Raw genomic sequence first — 17,113 nt, forward strand, 5'->3', positions numbered from 1 at the left:
TGATGGGATGTAAATAGTGTTAGCTGCCCCAGAGCTCAACCGGGAGGGCCGTGTGTGGCAGGGTGGGGGAGAACAGAGGGGCTTGAGGGGTGCATCCTTCCTGCCCATCCCCAGAGGGTGGACTCCAGGCCTTGTGCCAGAAAAGTCCAACCTTCCCTTCTCGCCTTTGTCCCTGTTCAGGCAGGACACGGACCAACTGCAGCCGGTGCCAGAAGAACCTGTCGCTCCAGACCTCTGTCAAAGGGCTGTACGTCTTCTGCGTCTTGCTGATCATCGCCGTGATGGTGCTGGCGTCCCTGGGTGAGCGCAGCCTCGGGGGACCTGACTCCCTTTTCCTTCCTGCCTGCCCCTCCCCAGGAAACACGAGCGGACCAGCGTAACATGGGATTTGCCTATCTGGGAAACCCGTCTGGTCACCATAGAGCTTGGAGGATTGTAATAATAGTGATATTTAGCTCTTGAAATCCTCACATCACAAAGGTGGGGGGTGGAGGGGGGAGAAGGACAATCACCCCTGTTTTACCCATGAGGAAACTGGGTTTTGAGAGCAGAAGGCTCGGGGTGCTGTCCCCGCTGCTGCCGTGAAGTTCTGAGTGTGGCCGTATGCAGCCAGTCGTAAAGCCCAAGATTTGTTATTGTGTCTGTGTTCCCCCAACTGCTCCAGGAGCCACTCGTGGATAATGGAGCTTGCTGCTGCAGGGATTTGTTATATGCTGCAGAGCGCTTATGCCATAGAGACATAAGAACGGCCATACTGGATCAGACCAAAGGTCCATCTAGCCCAGTGTCCAGTCTTCCAACAGTGGCCAATGCCAGGTGTCCCAGAGGGAATGAACAGAACAGGGAACAGAACAGGGAATCATCAAGTGATCCATCCCGTCGCCCATTCCCAGCTTCTGGCAAACAGAGGCTAGGGACACCATCCCTGCCCATCCTGGCTAATAGCCATTGATGGACTTATCCTCCATAAGCTTATCTCATATAGTCTTGGTATTCACAACATCCTCTGGCAAGGAGTTCCACAGGTTGACTGTGCGTTGTGTGAAAAAATACTTCCTTCTGTTTGTTTTAAAATTGCTGCCTATTAATTTCATTTGGTGACCCCTAGTTCATAACAACGACCAGCTCCAAACCACTGCCTGAACATTTATAATTCAGTCCTATCCCTCAGCCCTCTTATATCACAAGGGCTCCCCTTTGCCTCCTACCCTCACCATCTAGCTGTGTGCGTTCCCTCGCTGTCTCTCAAGCCCTTGCAGGGCCAGGAAGAGAACCCAGGTCTCCAGTGCCTCGGGCACTAGACAGGCACCCGTCCAAACCAAGCCAGCATCCAACCCCCTCTCCATCCCCTGATTCTCAGCTCAGAGCTCGTGGTCCGAGACACGGTGAGCATCCCGGCAGGGCACCGCTCACCAGTGAGCCCGGCATCTTGGTCTTCTAGTGGCTGCTTCTGTGGGAAAGCAGCACGACTCCCCTGACCTGCAGCCCACTGGGGAGCAGAGATCCCGGAGAGCACGCCCTGGAGAAATCCCCAAGTTGCAGAGTGGGTTTCCGCCTCCCACAACGAGCGAAGACCACCTACAGTCTCTCAGAGCCGTGGGCCAGCAGTTTTGCCCTGGGAATCTCTTGTTTGGGACAGGGCCTTCTTGCCAGTTAAGCACAGTAATTGGCAGGGTGGTTTCCTTTCGGCTTGTTTTGCAGTGTTTTATTTTGTGCAGAGAGAGCTGCCAGATCCCACAGCCCTGGGTATCAGAGGAGCCTCTGCTTGAGCTCCACTCTCTCACCAGCTGCGAGGAGCTAAGCATGGGTGGCCTGGAACAGCCCTCTCCTCCTCCCTGCTCTATGGAAGTTCCTACACACCCTGGGCTTCTCCTCCTCCACAGCTAGGATGGGCCACCAGACCACAGGTCTTTTCCATGGACCCCTGCCATATGGCTGGCCCACTGCACCAGGGGAGTGGAGACCTGCTGGGCTAGCCCTGCCGCACCAGCCGGCTGCAACGCTGACATGGTGAGGCAACCTTGCCATGCTGTGCGATGGCTGCCCCACAGCCAGGCTTCCAGCAGAGACCAACTGGCTGGACCTGACCCAGCTGCAGTCTGCGCTGATGCGGTACAGTGCCATTAGATAGGGCCTCATCTGGCACTGGGGTAAAGGGGCTTTCCCTTCCCTGGGCATCCCCAAGCAGGGGCCTGGCACATTCCTTGGGGTCCGAGAAGCTAGCGAGGGGGAGGGGGCAAAGAGGGGCTAAATCCATTAACGATTGTGAAGAGCCCAGATACTGTGGTGATGGGGACCCTGCAAGTACCTGTTAGAGATTACATAGAACAAACAAGTTGTTTCATCACAGATGATGGAGCCAAACCAAGAGCTGGATCCAGACTCACCACCTTCACAGTAGAACTGCATCTACTTACAGGGAAGCTGCTCCCGGGGGCATCAGGGTAGGAGCTGGGAACACAGGCCTTGCCCGGCCCATCTGGGTCATTGAGTCTTCTCCTGGGCCTCCCCATCCTGGAATCCCATTTGTACAGTTGACAAGCTCCGTCTTCAACCCAGCTAGGTTGTTAATCCCGTGTCTCTGCAATGGGCCAAACCAGAACCTAGCACCCGCAGCCTGGGGAGCGCCTATTCCCAGATCTGAACCTGAACACGCCCAGTGTCGGGTCTGAGTCAACAGTCAGACTTAACGCGCTTGAGACAGCACTTCGGGCTGGGACCTCCGATCCAAACCCAGAACCAATCCTGACCCTGTCTGTCCGCCAGCGCCTGTCCCTTCTCCCCTGGCCTGCCAAGCCCTGGTGCAGCAGCTCAACAAATTCCCCAGCGTAGGTGACCTTTCCCTGATCCATAACCTTTCCCTTTCCAAACTCCTGAAGAAGGGTTGGCTTCCCTTGCTGGGTCTGATTCCCGCCTGCTCTGGGCTCCTTGCCCATCCCACACTCCAGAGCGGCAGGAGGCTAGTGTCGTTTTAGCCTTTGGCTGCCGCTCCCATTTATCATCCCATGAAAATTGCCTCCATAATCAGGTCTGGACGGGAAGAGGCCCACCACAGAGCAATGATACGGGAGAAGCTCTTGGCAAAAGGAGGTGATATAGGCGACAGCGTTTCTGCAAAGCTGACGCAGACGTTGGCTCGCTTGGCAAGGGTTGGAAATGCCAGATGGTCCTTTGTATAAATAGCATAAGTGGGCCAGACCCCCAGCTGGTGCAAAGTGGCCGAGCGCCATTGACTTCCACGCAGCTCCCCCCGATTTCCACCGGCTGAGGGTGCAGCCCCATCAAATCCCACCCACCCAAAGGATTCGAGCAAATCTTTTTCAATGCTGGCTCTGCTTTCTCCCTCCCTTGTTACGCTCCAGCGATGACTGGCCACTCCAGCGCCTTGGAAGGTTTCCCGCGTGTTCAGCGCCCATTACAAATAGACATTTTCTGGTCACGTTCATCGCTTGTAAATTACATCTGGGAGGAAATCAGTAGAGAGATATGGATGGGGAGCCACCACCGCCCCCACTGCAAAGTTTGAGCAGCACCCAGCACGGAAATGGCTCTTGCCCCCGGGGGCCAATATTCACACACACACTCCCGCTCTCTCTTACCACGAACGTGGTCTGGATCATGTCTGTGTTGAGCTGCGCAGACCCCGGTGCCCATCCCCAGTGGCTGATCCGATTGCAGGGTCAGACCTGCCTTGATAAGAAAGGCAGAGGGGAGAGGAAGAATCTGCTCCAGGTTTAGGGTTAGGCAGATTCTCATGCTTCAGAGCTTCTGCTGGTCACCTGCAGGGATCAGGAAGGGATATTTTCCCCCTCAGTGTATTCTGGTTTGGGTTTTTTTGTCTCCTTCCTCTGAAGCCCCAGGTTTGGCCACGGCTGGAGAGAGGTTTTGTGGGCAGGTGCTGGGTGGGACTAGTTGCCTGGGATACACAAGAGGTCAGGTAGCTGATCCGGTGATCCCTTCTGGCCTTAGGCTCTAGGATGGGTGGGATGAGAGATTTCCAGGCCAGAAGCGGCCTTAGACTATAAGATCCTCTGGGCACAGACATTGAGCTTCATGCCAGCACCAAGCGGGTGCCCAGTGCCACCATCCTGACACTGTGCACTGGTGTCATGAGGACTTGTCTCTCTGTTTAGTGCCCAGTGCTCTTGGGGGGGCTACAGAAGCATCCTTCATTCCCTGGGGGTTGCTCAGCTCCTGCGGAAAAGCAAGGCGATTCGGAAAGCTCCTTGAGCAGCGGGCAGGGTTCTATCTGCTTGCAGTCCTTATGTGGCACTGGAATGGGGTCACCACTCACCACCAGCACATCTAGGTTGGGAGTGTCGCTCCGGCTATGTCGGGTGCCCCCTGGCGCTTGCTTCGCGATAGCCTTTCTGCAGGTCACTTCGCCCTCCGGCCAGCCCATCACTTAGACCACCCTGTCCGGGGTTACAAAGTCCAACCAGATCCCTGTCCAAATGCTGGTGCCAGCCGGTGTTCAACCCCTCGGGCTCTGTGCCACTGCACCAGTGGCTGGCAGGGGTACCCAGGCCTGCACACTACATGGGTTCCAGCCAAGGTCTTTAGCCCCATCCCTGTTTCCTTGGGCTCCTTCCCTATCTTCTCTCTCCTACTTCTGGGTTCACCACTGGAGCCTTCCCCACTCCTCATAGCTACTACTTCCCCCCTCCTGGCACTGGCCAGATGCCTTACTCCGGGGCAGGATGCCCGGACTTACCCTCCAGCTGTTTTTCCTCCTCTTCCTTGATGCCTCTTGGAGCAACTGCAGGTCCCTTCTGCTTTCAGCCTCTTGGCTTTATGGTGCTGGCCCAGACCTTCCCCAGCTGGGTTTTGCTCTCAATTAACCTTGGCCCTCCCTCTCTCAGGTGCCACCAGGTAACCTAACTGGTTTCTCAGGCCCTTGCTAACTCTGTCAGGACTGGTGTGGGGTGCACACCCCATCCCAGGCACTCATCGCCCTGGTATCACAGCACCTCACAATCTTTATCCTCACTACCCCTCTGTGAGGCAGGGCAGGGCTGTTATCACTGTTGTACAGATGGGGAAACTGAGGCACAGAGAGACTGAGTGACTCCCCTGAGGTCACGCAGGGAGTCTACAACCAAGCACGGACTTGTACCCAGGTCTCCCCAGTCCTAGACTGGTGGCCTAACCACTGGACCAGCCTTTCTCTTGTGGGGCCTGCAGTGCATTTGGCTTTGAATTTAATAATAAATAATTCTTCATCTTAAATACTGTATCCAGTTCTGGTTGCCCCATCTCAAAAAGATATATTAGAATTGGGAAAAGTACAGAGAAGGACAACAAAAATGATTGAGGGTATGTAACACCTTCCATACGCAGACAGACTTTAAAGACTGGGACTTTTCAGCTTGGAAAAGAGACGACTAAGGGGGGATATGATAGAGGTCTCTAAAATGTTGACTGGTGTGGAGAAAGTGAGTAATGAAGTGTTATTTACCCCTTCATGTAACACAAAAACCAAGGCTCCCCCAATTAAATTAACAGACACTAGGCTAAAAACAAACTAAAGGAAGTACGTCATCACATAACGCACAGTCAACCTGTGGAACTCATTGCCAGAGGATGTTGTGACAGCCAGAAGTATAACTGGGTTAAAAAAAGAATTAGGTAGATTTATGGAGGATAGGACCATCAATGGCTATTAGTCAAAATGGTCAGGGGGCAATCCCACACTCTGGTTGTCCCTAGACTTCCAACTGCCAGTAGCTGGGGCTGGACGATGGATCACTCAGTAATTGCCCTGTTCTGTTCTGTTCATTTCCCCTGAAGCATCTGGCACTGGCCACTATCAGAAGACAGAATACTGGGCTAGATGGACCATAGGTCTGACCTAATATGGTAGTTCTTATGTTCTCTGTTCTTAATCTCATCACAAAAAGATATCAAGTTAGCTTGACAGGATCTATGTTCTGTAAAAACCCATGCTGATTGGCATTAATGACATTACCCTCTTTTATTTTTGTATTAATTGAGTCCCATATCAGCTGCTCCATTGTCTTCCCTGGAATCGATGTCAGGCTGACTGGCCTATAAATACCCGGGTCATCCCATTTACCCTTTTTAGCTATTGGCCCAACATTAGATTTCTTCCAGTCTTCTGGAACTTCCTCGGTGTTACAAGACTTATTGAAAATCTACATTAGTGGTCCAACGAGCTCCTCAGCCAGCTCTTTTACAACTCTTGGACCTGCTGATTTAGAAATGTGAAACTTTCACAACTGCTATTTAACATTCTCCTGAGATACTAGTGGAATGGAAAGAGTGTTATCATCATCATATGTTGAGATTGCATTATCTGCTTTTTCCCCAAATACAGAATATAAATATTTATTGAACTCTTCTGCCTTTTTTACATTACTATTGACAGTTCTACCATTTCCATCTAGTAATGGACCAATACCATTGTCAGGATTCTTTTTGTTCCTAATATACTTAGAAAACTCCTTATTGTCCTTAACTCTGCTGGCCATGGATTTCTCCATGTGTCCCTTTGCATCCCTTATCATTGTTCTACAATACCTAGCTTATTATTTATTTTCATTACTGTCAACTTCTACTTTCTTCCATTTCTTATATATTCAAAAGATTAGAGGTCGGGACTTTAGCTGGTGTAAATGTATGCCAGCTAGACATCTGACCCCATTGATTTAAATGCAGCTATGCTTATTTACACCAGATAGGGATCTGGCCCCATTTAGTTCAGAGGAGCTTCATCAGTTTCTACCAGCTGGGGATTTGGCCCAAAATGTCTGCTAATGCTAAAACCGACTAACAGCTCTTTCTATTGGAAGAGAATCCATTTCGGACAAATTGGTTTCTAGAAAAATATCATTATTCACTCACTTTACCTAGAAGAGCTGAAAGCACAGACCACCCCCCCCCCATATTCCCATCTCTCTCTTCCCCACAGTCTTTAAGAAGGTCAATTCCATAGCCGATGACATCAGTTCGGCTCAGACTTACTATGAGAAAAAGATTGTGTCTGTCCAGGAGAACCTCCAGGAGCTCGGTGAGTGTTCTGATCCCCACGGAGCACTGGCCCCATTATATCTCCTTACCATGGGCTGTGAACCCTCGGGCAGCAGCCTTGGAGTTCAGGGACTTTGCGGGGTCACTAGTCAGATGGGATTAGGGGGGTTAGTGGTCAGTGGTGCAAGCACCACATTGGAAAGGCAATTCTGCTGCCAGTCAGCTGGGTGGAAGCTGCTGTTTGCTTTAGCAGTTGGAAGGGGGCTGGTGCAGGGAAGGTCTTACAGAGCCTTCAGTGTGAGCCTCTATCCTGACTGGAGAAAGAACTAGGAGGAAGTCCGAGAGGGAGGAGGGAAGGCCTACATCTCTCCCATAATTTTCTTGTACAAGTTCCTGTAGGAAACATGGGAAAGCTGGATCATAATAATCCTGAGCACACTCTATGGGTCAATGGCAAAGTGTGTTCCAAAAGCAGGTTAAGAATCACTATCCTTGTTTTACATGTGGGGGAAACTGAGGCATATAGTGATAGGTGACTTGCCCAAAGCTGTGCAGGGAGTCAGTGTCAGAGTTGGGATTAGAACCAATTCTTGGGCCTCCCCCACTATAGAGATCTGTAGTTAGCCCACATGTGGCTTAGCAGTACCTGTGTCCAACTAGTAGGAATCCCAGAGCACACGGGGAGAAGAACGTGCTGTGGAGAGAGCCTCGCAGACACCGGGGTCTAGTCCGAGGGGGATGTGTCCATTCTCCACAACTGATTTGTGTGTTGTTGCTTGGCGCACAGCATGACAGAGCTATGTATCTCTCGTTCAGATCAGAAATCCTCGGGGAACTGCTCCTTCTGCCACGACACAGGGCAGCTGGGGCAGGAGATAAGCAAGTTGCAGGAAGAGCTGGAGGAGATTCAGAAGATGCTCTTGGTCCAGGAGATCCTGCTGGACCGGACCTCGCAGAGTTACCAGCAGCTCTCATCCACCAGCAGCAAGATCACCAATGAGATGGACGGCTGCTCGTTCTCCATCCAGCAGGTCAACCAGACCTTGGGGCATTTCCTAGCCCAGGTGAGAGGCTGGCAGGCGGCCACCTCGGCGCTGGAGGACTCCCTGAAGGGGGTGCTGCAGGAGCGGTATGACATCAAGGCGGTGGTGGAGCAGATGAACTTCACGGTGGGGCAGACCTCGGAGTGGATCCACACCATCCAGCGGAAGACGGACGAGGAGACGCTGACACTGCAGAAAGTCGTGACCGAGTGGCAGAACTACACCCGGCTCTTCGGGAGCTTGAGGGCCACCTCCTCCAAGACCAGCGAGCTGGTCAAGAGCATCCAGGCCAGCATGAGCTTGGCCTCGCAGAGGATCAGCCAGAACTCAGAAGGCATGCATGACCTGGTGTTACAGGTGATGGGGCTCCAGCTGCAGCTGGATAATATCTCCTCCTTCCTGGACGACCATGAGGAGAACATGCACGACCTGCAGTACCACACCAGGTACACGCAGAACCGGACGGCGGAGCAGTTCGAGACCCTGGAGGGGCGCATGACCTCCCACGAGATCGAGATCAGCACCATCTTCACCAACATCAACGCCACAGACAGCCACGTGCACAGCATGCTCAAGTACCTGGACGACGTGCGGCTCTCCTGCACCTTGGGCTTCCACTCCCACGCCGAGGAGCTGTATTACCTGAACAAGTCCGTCAGCCTGATGCTGGGCACCACGGACCTGCTGCGGGAGCGGTTCAGCCTGCTCAGCGCCCGGCTGGACTTCGACATCCGCAACCTGTCCATGGTCATGGAGGAAATGAAAGTGGTGGACGTCAGGCACGGGGAGATCCTGCGCAACGTCACCATCTTACGGGGTGAGTTGCACGTGGGTACATCTTGTCCGGGGCTCAAACCCGGGACTGCCAGCGGTAAAGAACCAGGCCCTTGGGGTGGAAGAAGTAGCAAGCTCACAAAGCTCTTCTGTGGTGGTGACCCACACGAGTGTGTGTGCGTTCACCAGGGAGCCCAGAGGGGAAACTGAGGCAGCAGACAGGTGGTCCAAATGGGGGAGTTAGCTCTTGTTATGTGTCTGAACTGGAGGATTTTGGCAGCAGGCAGGGGCTTTTGGAGGTATCTTGGGCCCCTGATTCTACCACAAAAATCTCAGGGCCGTGATTTCAGAAGTGAGGAGTGTTCTTTGGTGCTTGACATGAGACACTTGAAGGGGCCTGGTTTTCAATGGTGGGGAGGGGGCTCAGCGCTTGCAGGCCCCTTTATGGTGTCTCCAGCCGGGCTCCCCACAGCCCTAGCCGCTGTGATGTGCTCGGTCCTGGGCAGCTGGGGTAACCACTGCTGCTGCTGTGGGTGCCACACCTAGAGAAGTGTGGCACCCACAGCACAGAGGGAAACCATGGCCTGCCAGTGCCCTGGTGAAAACAGGGCTGGAGTCCACACGTCACAAACACACACACATCACAATGCACCTCCAGCACCCCTCCATTCCTCACCAATAGACACTCACCCACACACCGTAACACACACATCACAATGCACCTCCAACACCCCTCCACTCCTCACCAGTATAAATGCATCCGATGAAGTGAGCTGTAGCTCACGAAAGCTTATGCTCTAATAAATTTGTTAGTCTCTAAGGTGCCACAAGTACTCCTTTTCTTTTCACCCACACACCGTAACACATACATCACAATGCACCTCCAATACCCCTCCACTCCTCACCAATATACACTCACCCACACACTGTAACACACACATCACAACACATCCCCCTACACACAACATCCTCTCCCCTCTACACCCATATATACTCACCCATACACCATAACACCCCCCCATCACAACGCATCCCCTCCACACCTCCAACCCCGTCTCCCCTCCACACCCACATACACTCACCCACACACCGTAACACACACACACACATCACCACGCGTCCTCCACACCTAACCCCCTCTCCTCTCCACACCCACAAACACTCATCCACACACTGTAACACACACACAAATCACAACGCATCCCCCACATACAATTCGCCTCTCCTCCCACAACCACCCACACATAACGTACCCACACACATCACAATGCATCCCCCCACACCCGACCCCTTCTCCGTTCCACACACACATACACTTATCCACACACTGTAACACACACACATCACAACACACCCCTACACACACACTGAACACCCTTCTCTCCACACCCACATGCACCCATCCATACTCATACATCATCACACACCCACAACACCCCCCTATACCCACATACATCCACCCATACATCACAACACAAACATCACAACCCACCCAACACCCTCTTCCTCCCCTACCCTCATACGCAGGCTATGTATTCAATGGGCCACTTGTTTCTCCCTCCGCACGACAGGGGGTCGCTGCTGGTTGCAGCTGGGGTGCGCCAGCAGGGGGCAGCGTGGGGGTGGCTTGCGTGGAATCTGAGCCCCTGTTCTGTGGCTAGCCAGGGGCCCTCGCTCCCAATGCAGCTGCTGGAAATGCCCTGAGGACAGCACTGCCAAATGTGCTGACGTGCCCCCAGAAAGTCCTGGGGCCTGGGGTCCCCGGGTCATGCAGGAGGCTGGTGGACCTCCCCAAACTCCCTCCCCTCACCCTCCCACTCAGTGGGTCTCTTCGGCCTTCCTTCAGCCCTGCTCTTGGCCATTGGCTCTGGGCCGCTGATGCTGTCTTGCCTGCCCTCTGGGCTGCCTCTGGAGGGGAGAAGGATTATCCTTGATTATGGGATGTGCAGAGCGCGGGCTGGGCTGGCTGCATGCCCAGCTCCGCAAGGACACCACGAGACACAGCCGCAGGGCTCTCTCTCGGCCGTGGCCCACCCAGCCCTGCCAGACTTGGAGGCATTCATGGACCGACCTCAGCTGCATCCTTAGTGGGTCACCCGCTTCTCTGCTGTCATTAACGGGCTCCTGCTGTTCACCCGGCTTCCTCTCTCTTCCCTTCCACAGTTTTAGCATGCCCCATGCGGTCACTCGAATGGGCAACGGGGCCAGGCCCGGGAACTTTCCCATCCACCGGCAGCTCATCTATTAGCAGACCACCTATGTCTAGCTGGTCATTTGTGTTGTAGGGCGCTCGTTTGTCAATGACCCTGCTCAGTCTCCTCCCTCCCCCCCCCCCGATCAGATTAATTAAGATAATTCGCCCTGGCCAGCAGCTGGCTTCCCTGTTATTACCCTCCCCGTGAGTGCCCCCTAGTGCCCCAAAGCATGTGTTGCAGCCCCTCACTCCCCGTATTAAATCAGCACTGGAGCATCTCAGCCATGCCTCTGTCCCGTCTTTCCCCTGGGGTCTTACTGAGCGATGGGTTCTCCTGGGTTTTCTAACAACTGCGGGATTGATCACGCGGGGGTGAGCTTAGCAGCATCACGGGCCACTGGAGTGACGGGCTTGTAGAGCGTGCGTTGGCTTCGTCCCTCCCGCAGCTGTCCTGCTTGCAGGATAATAGCCTATTACTGCTGCCTCCCAGGGGAGCTACCCCATCACCTCAGGCAGCGGCAGCTCTGAATTCTGAAGCCAGGGCCCATTTCAGGTCTGCAGTGTCTTGCTCTGTAATGAGAGGGGTCTGACCCACACAGGGGTGCTATAAATAACACTAAAAGAAAAGGAGTACTTGTGGCACCTTAGAGACTAACAAATTTATTAGAGCATAAGCTTTCGTGAGCTACAGCTCACCTCATCGGATGCATTTGGTGGAAAAAACAGAGGAGAGTTGACAGATTTCCACTCTATACGGCTAAATTCTATACGGCTAAATTCTGAAACCTGTCATTATGCAAGGCACTGAATTTAGCCGTATAGAGTGGAAATCTGTCAACTCTCCTCTGTTTTTTCCACCAAATGCATCCGATGAAGTGAGCTGTAGCTCACGAAAGCTTATGCTCTAATAAATTTGTTAGTCTCTAAGGTGCCACAAGTACTCCTTTTCTTTTTGCGAATACAGATTAACACGGCTGCTACTCTGAAACCTGTCATAAATAACACTATCATCAATATCCAACCCCCCCCAGCAGCTACAGAGCCCTCCCTCCCCATCTCCTGCCCCCCCCCCCCGGACAAGAGTCTAGGCCCAGTCTCCCACCTCAAACCCTTCCCCAGCCTAGTCACTGTTCCCCAGCTGCACAGGCAGACTTCCAAACCCCGCCTTCCAGCTGTCACATGGAATTACTTTAGCGACCACTGAAATGCAGCCACCTCTGGGATGGAGCACAGCAGCTGGTTGGCAACACACTGCAGCCAAGGCAAGAGAAAGCTGCAGGAGGGAGTATAGAAAGGGAGAACATTGCCCATGCTGGAATTTGGCCAAGATGCCCAGGGTGCTCCAGCACCGGGGAACCTCCTATTGGCATCCCATGTTAGCTAAACCCCCTCTAGCAGCATGTTGCAGTCCAGAGACAGAGCAGGAGTCTAGTGCTTAGAGGTGAAGGGGGAGCAGGGGTTAATCCCAGCTTCCCAGAGAGCGGGAAGCCTCCCTGGCACAAACACACCCAGCTCTCCTGGCTGCCATTCTTGTTGTTGTTATCCTGTTATGAAAAAAGGGAGCAATATAAAACAAGCTGTGGACCTGGCAGGGCCAGGCAGTAGGTGCAGTTCCTCCCACAAAGCCCCTAGCCTCAGACAGTGCCCCGCTGTGTGTCCCTCTGCTGGCAGGGCCGCTTGAATCAACACATGACGGCATCTCTAATGGACAGGGAGGGTAAACAGGAGGAGCTGGCAGGGGATGGGCACCTGGCACCTTCCCTTGGACTTTTCCATGTGGTCCCCAAGGGATGCCAGTCAATTCCACAACAACCTCCCCCGGCTGCAGATCAGACAATTACTCAGACACCAGCCGTTTCCTGGGAGCTGGACGATTAACCGCAACGATTCTGGCAGGGGGGTCAAGCCGCTCTCCAAACCCTGGGGCGGTGAACAGGGGCAGGAAAGATGCTTCCCTCCCTGGGTGCATTGGCTGGGCTCCCCCTCCTCTGTGACATCGAGCAGGGTTAGGATGGGGTAGGCATCTCCCATGTGATTGGTGCCCGTGGACTTCGGTCCTTCATTGCCTTAATGTGTCACCTGCCTGGGGTGGTGGGGGCAGGGGGTCTCCAGCTGCAGAGCTCAGTGCTATCCAGTGGCATGCCCCTTGTGGGGCAGGAGGACCACTCAGGCTCCCATTGCCAGGACACTGTAACCAAGGTAACACTGGTTAACAATGTTCTGCGCTCCCCACCTGTTCCTCTCCTGTTGCCTGGCTACTGTAACCAAGGTAACACAGGTTAAGGATGCTCTGCACTCTCCACCTTTTCCTTTCATGTTGCCTGGATACTGTAACCCAGGTAACACTGGTTAAAGATGTTCTGCCTCTCCACCGATTCCTTTCACGTTGCCTGGATACTGTAACCCAGGTAACACTGGTTAACGATGCTCTTGATCCTTTCCCCGCAGGTGTGCCTGGCCTCCCTGGACCTAGAGGATTCAAAGGCGACATGGGAGTGAAGGGGCCCGCAGGAAGAAAGGGGGAGAAGGGCGATGCCGGGGGCCTGGGCTCTCCTGGCCCGCAGGGCTCCAGAGGACCTCCAGGCATCCCAGGCCCTCAAGGCGAGAGGGGACCTATTGGCGTGAAAGGCATGCTGGGCTTTAAAGGTGCTAAGGGCAGCTTTGGGCAAGCTGGCCTCAAAGGACAGATGGGCCTGAAAGGTGACATAGGCCCTCAGGGGCCGGAGGGAGCTCCAGGGCCAGTGGGTCCAGCAGGGCCACAAGGGAAGCCAGGGATCCCAGGGAAGCCAGGGTCACCAGGCCAGCTTGGGCCACCAGGTCCGAAGGGAGACCCCGGCGTGCGTGGGCCCCCAGGCTTACCGGGGCCGCCAGGTGTCTAAGCCAGCCCCACCCGCAGCCCTGCCCTACAGGATGCTGGCCCAGCTGCGACGGGGAGGGGAAGTCTCTGCAGAGCTGAGTAAATGTGCCAACTGGCCGGAGGCGCATCCCAAGGTCTTTCACCAGCATCCCCCTGGCCCTGCAGGAGATTCAGTCGGCGATCCCAGCAGGGAGCCCGACCCCCCGCATCCCTCCCGGGATGTCCTGCCTGAGCAGAGCGGCTGGGATCCCCACTCACTGTTAGGACCTGGATCCATGCTGACCTGCACAGCATCCCCGGCAGGCAGCACCCCTTGTTCGTTCACACGCCCTCAGAGACAGCCGAGGGCAGCATGGCCCCCCCCCCGATGGGAAACCAGCGCTGTCCACGTCCTGCCCTTTCCTTTCCATGATCCTGCTTGTACCTGTTTGACCCAGACACGCAGGGATGTTTGAAAGGCAAAGAGCTAAATCTCCATGTGTCAGTGGGAGTGTGTGTGCATGTGTGTGTGTGTGTGAGAGAGAGACTCTGGCTTCAGGACTCTGCTAGGCCTTGCCAAGAATGCACTGGGCTTTGCCCTGCCACTGGGATCTGGGGAGCTGGACCCAAGCAGGTTTCCCATGGCTCCCTTTCGCTGGCAGAGCCTGGGTGTTTTGCTACCTGGCACAGATCGACGTGCCTCCAGTCGCGTCATTGCCTTGGTTTCCATCATCCACTTCTTTCCCTGCAGCCTCTGCTCCAGCCCTCGCTCACTGCAAGTGGGTCTGAGCACCGCGCTCTCATTCCACAGCTGGTCGGGGCCATCCCTGAGCAGCTCACAGTTCTGTATTCGGACACTTCGATTCTCCCTCCTGACCCTCACGGCAGCCAGTTGGGCTTGGTCCAGGTGGCCTCAATGTCGGTACCCGTTCAGCTCCTGGTGGGCAGAGGCCCACGGCACCATCACCCACCATCTCAGATGGCACCCTCCCTGGCCGCTTGCGATAGAGGGGCCAAGGATCGAACGGGCCCTGGAATCCCTGCTCCCCCTGAAAAGAGTTCCCTCTAAGTCAGGATCGAGAGATTAGGGGAGCAGACTCTGTGCCCTAGGCAGCCAAGCCAGCAGGCTCCGAATTCCCGTGTAAAACCTCCAGCCCCTTTGCATCGAGAGCCCCTAAGAAGGATGCTGACAAATTGCAGAGGGGTCAGAGAGGAGCCATGACTGATGAAAGGGTCAGAGAACGTATGCTATGGTGACAGGCTCAAGGAGCTCAATCTATTTAGCTTCGCAAAGAGCCGGGTAGGGGGTGACTTGATCACAGTCTACAAGTATCTAATCGTGGGCTCTTGAGTCTAGCTGAGAAAGGTCCAACATTACCCAACGACTTGGAGTTGAAGCTAGGCAAATTCAGACTGGAAATAAGGTGTGCAATTTACAAAGTGGGGGTACTTAACCATTAGAGCAACTTACCACGGGCCGTGCTTGATTTGTCATCAGTGCCATTTTTAAATCACGATTGGACTTTTGTCTCAAAGCTTCTGCTCTAGGAATTATTCTGGGGCAGGTCTCTGGCCTGCGTCATGCCGGGGGTCAGACTAAACGATCACAGTGGGCCCTTCTGGCCTTGGGATCCATGAAAAGCTCATTTGACAGCTACAGAGGCCCTGAGTGACCTGCCGAAAGTCACTTGCTGAGCCAGGGATAGGGCTGGCGTTAGACCCAAAGCCCCTGACTCCCAGGCCGGTGGCTGATCAAGAGGAGCACCGCTACCTCCGTGGCTGGTCTGAACAGCTCGGAATCGTGTTTAGATCGCCCCGTGCTCATGGTCTGGCAGAAGCTGGGTGGGAGTCAATGAGAGGCTAGCAAGGGGTCACACAGCGAGTCAGCTGGACAGCTGGGAACCGAACCCTGGTCTCCAGATTCCGGCTGCGGGACGCAGCAGTCCCTGGCAGAGAGCTGCAGGACTTGTGCCCGGTGGCGGGAGCCAGAAGACCAGGGTTTCGCAGGAATTGGCAGACTGGCTCAGCTCCGCGGCCCAGCTAGCCCAGCATCCTGTTTCCGGCAGCAGTAGCATCAGATGTTTCAGAGGACAGTCTGAGACCCCCGATCGGTTGCTGATGAGGAAGAATCTGCCCCTGACAAAGGGCTAATCCTGATCTCTAGCAGTTAGTTATAAATCTGGATATTCCTGTTACCCATAGACATGCCCAAGTCCCCTTTGACTCATGCTAAGTTTTTGGCCTCAATGACTTTCAGTGGCAGTGAGTTCCACAGACTAACAGTGCCTTGTGTGAAAAAAATATTTCCTTTTATCAGCTTTTGAATCTGCCCCCTTCTAATTTTCTTTGCACATCCCCTTGTCTATGTCTCATGAATCAGGGAGACCAGAAGCTCCCGATCTCCCTCCTCCAGATGAGTCATTATTTTGTAGGCTTCGATCAGGTCCCTTCTTAGTCGGCTCCTTGCTAAGGTGTCATTTGAAGCTCTATCACTGAGCCAAGGAGTGAGCATGATCAAGTCCCTTCCACCACTCTGCGCCTCCGTTTCCCCATCTGTGAAATGGGAACAACAAGTCTCTTCCCCCCGCCCAGCTTCGAGAGGTGTGGCTGGAGAGCCCTGCTTGTTACAGCCGTTCGGGCCTGTTTGCAGGGGTGGTTTAGATAGAGACGAAGGGAGATCTGCCACTAGCCCATCTCAGTCCCCATCTGTTCCCATTCAGCAATCCATCACCATGGGGTCAATGACTGATGGAGCATGGGGGCACCAGACATAGGGGGTGGGACTTTACACAACTGCAGCAGCTGGGAAGTACGGGGGGGGGGAACAGGAAGCTAGTGGTGGGGAAAAAAAGGGGAAGCCTAGAGAAGTGGCAACAGGCCAGGGAGAGGCACTACGTGGCTTTTGAGGAGCAACCAGGGTGGTGCGGGAGGCTGAGCTGTGTGGGACCAGGGTCATGAGCCAAATGGAAGAGGAAGTGTTTGGCGGGAGACGGCTCTGGGGAGCAGTCTGGACGGGGGGCCTAGAGGTGAAGCAGGCTGGGGGAGGTCTCGGGCTGTCTAGGGAGCTGGGAGGAATTGGGAAGAGGAGCGGTGAAGAGGCTGGGGAGACCCTGCATCTGAGCCCCTGACCGGCAAGCGGCCCCAGCGCTGCACCAGGATGACGGGCCCATGCCCTGCCTCTGTTCAAACATGGGGCCCACAGTTCATGGCAGGCACAAAACTATGGGCAAAACGGCCTCCCAGAGGCCCGTGGGAACACAACACTCAGCCTCGCTA

At 54.5% G+C, this 17,113-nt stretch overlaps 1 protein-coding gene and 1 long non-coding RNA gene across 6 annotated transcripts in view; one reads left to right on the top strand and one right to left on the bottom strand.

The window, feature by feature from the left end:
- Positions 1-16,153, top strand: part of SCARA3 (scavenger receptor class A member 3) — a 35,521-nt gene extending 19,368 nt beyond the window's left edge. For all 5 annotated transcript variants that reach the window (XM_043510013.1, XM_038396122.2, XM_043510012.1 and 2 more), the window contains 4 exons: positions 181-300; positions 6,932-7,030; positions 7,807-8,850; positions 13,450-16,153. In XM_043510013.1, coding sequence (XP_043365948.1) covers positions 181-300; positions 6,932-7,030; positions 7,807-8,850; positions 13,450-13,880 — 1,694 coding nt within the window. In that variant the 3' untranslated portion in view covers positions 13,881-16,153. The remainder of the gene's footprint in view (positions 1-180; positions 301-6,931; positions 7,031-7,806; positions 8,851-13,449) is intronic.
- On the bottom strand, positions 287-4,766 carry LOC122459149. The gene is made up of 3 exons (XR_006279649.1): positions 4,715-4,766; positions 2,418-2,581; positions 287-424 (listed from the first exon to the last, which is right to left on the bottom strand). It is a non-coding gene; the product is annotated as an uncharacterized LOC122459149 (long non-coding RNA).
- Positions 16,154-17,113: the final 960 nt, after the last annotated feature.

The sequence above is a fragment of the Dermochelys coriacea genome, chromosome 3, assembly GCF_009764565.3.
Source record: "Dermochelys coriacea isolate rDerCor1 chromosome 3, rDerCor1.pri.v4, whole genome shotgun sequence".
In the NCBI taxonomy this organism is placed as follows: Eukaryota; Metazoa; Chordata; order Testudines; family Dermochelyidae; genus Dermochelys; species Dermochelys coriacea.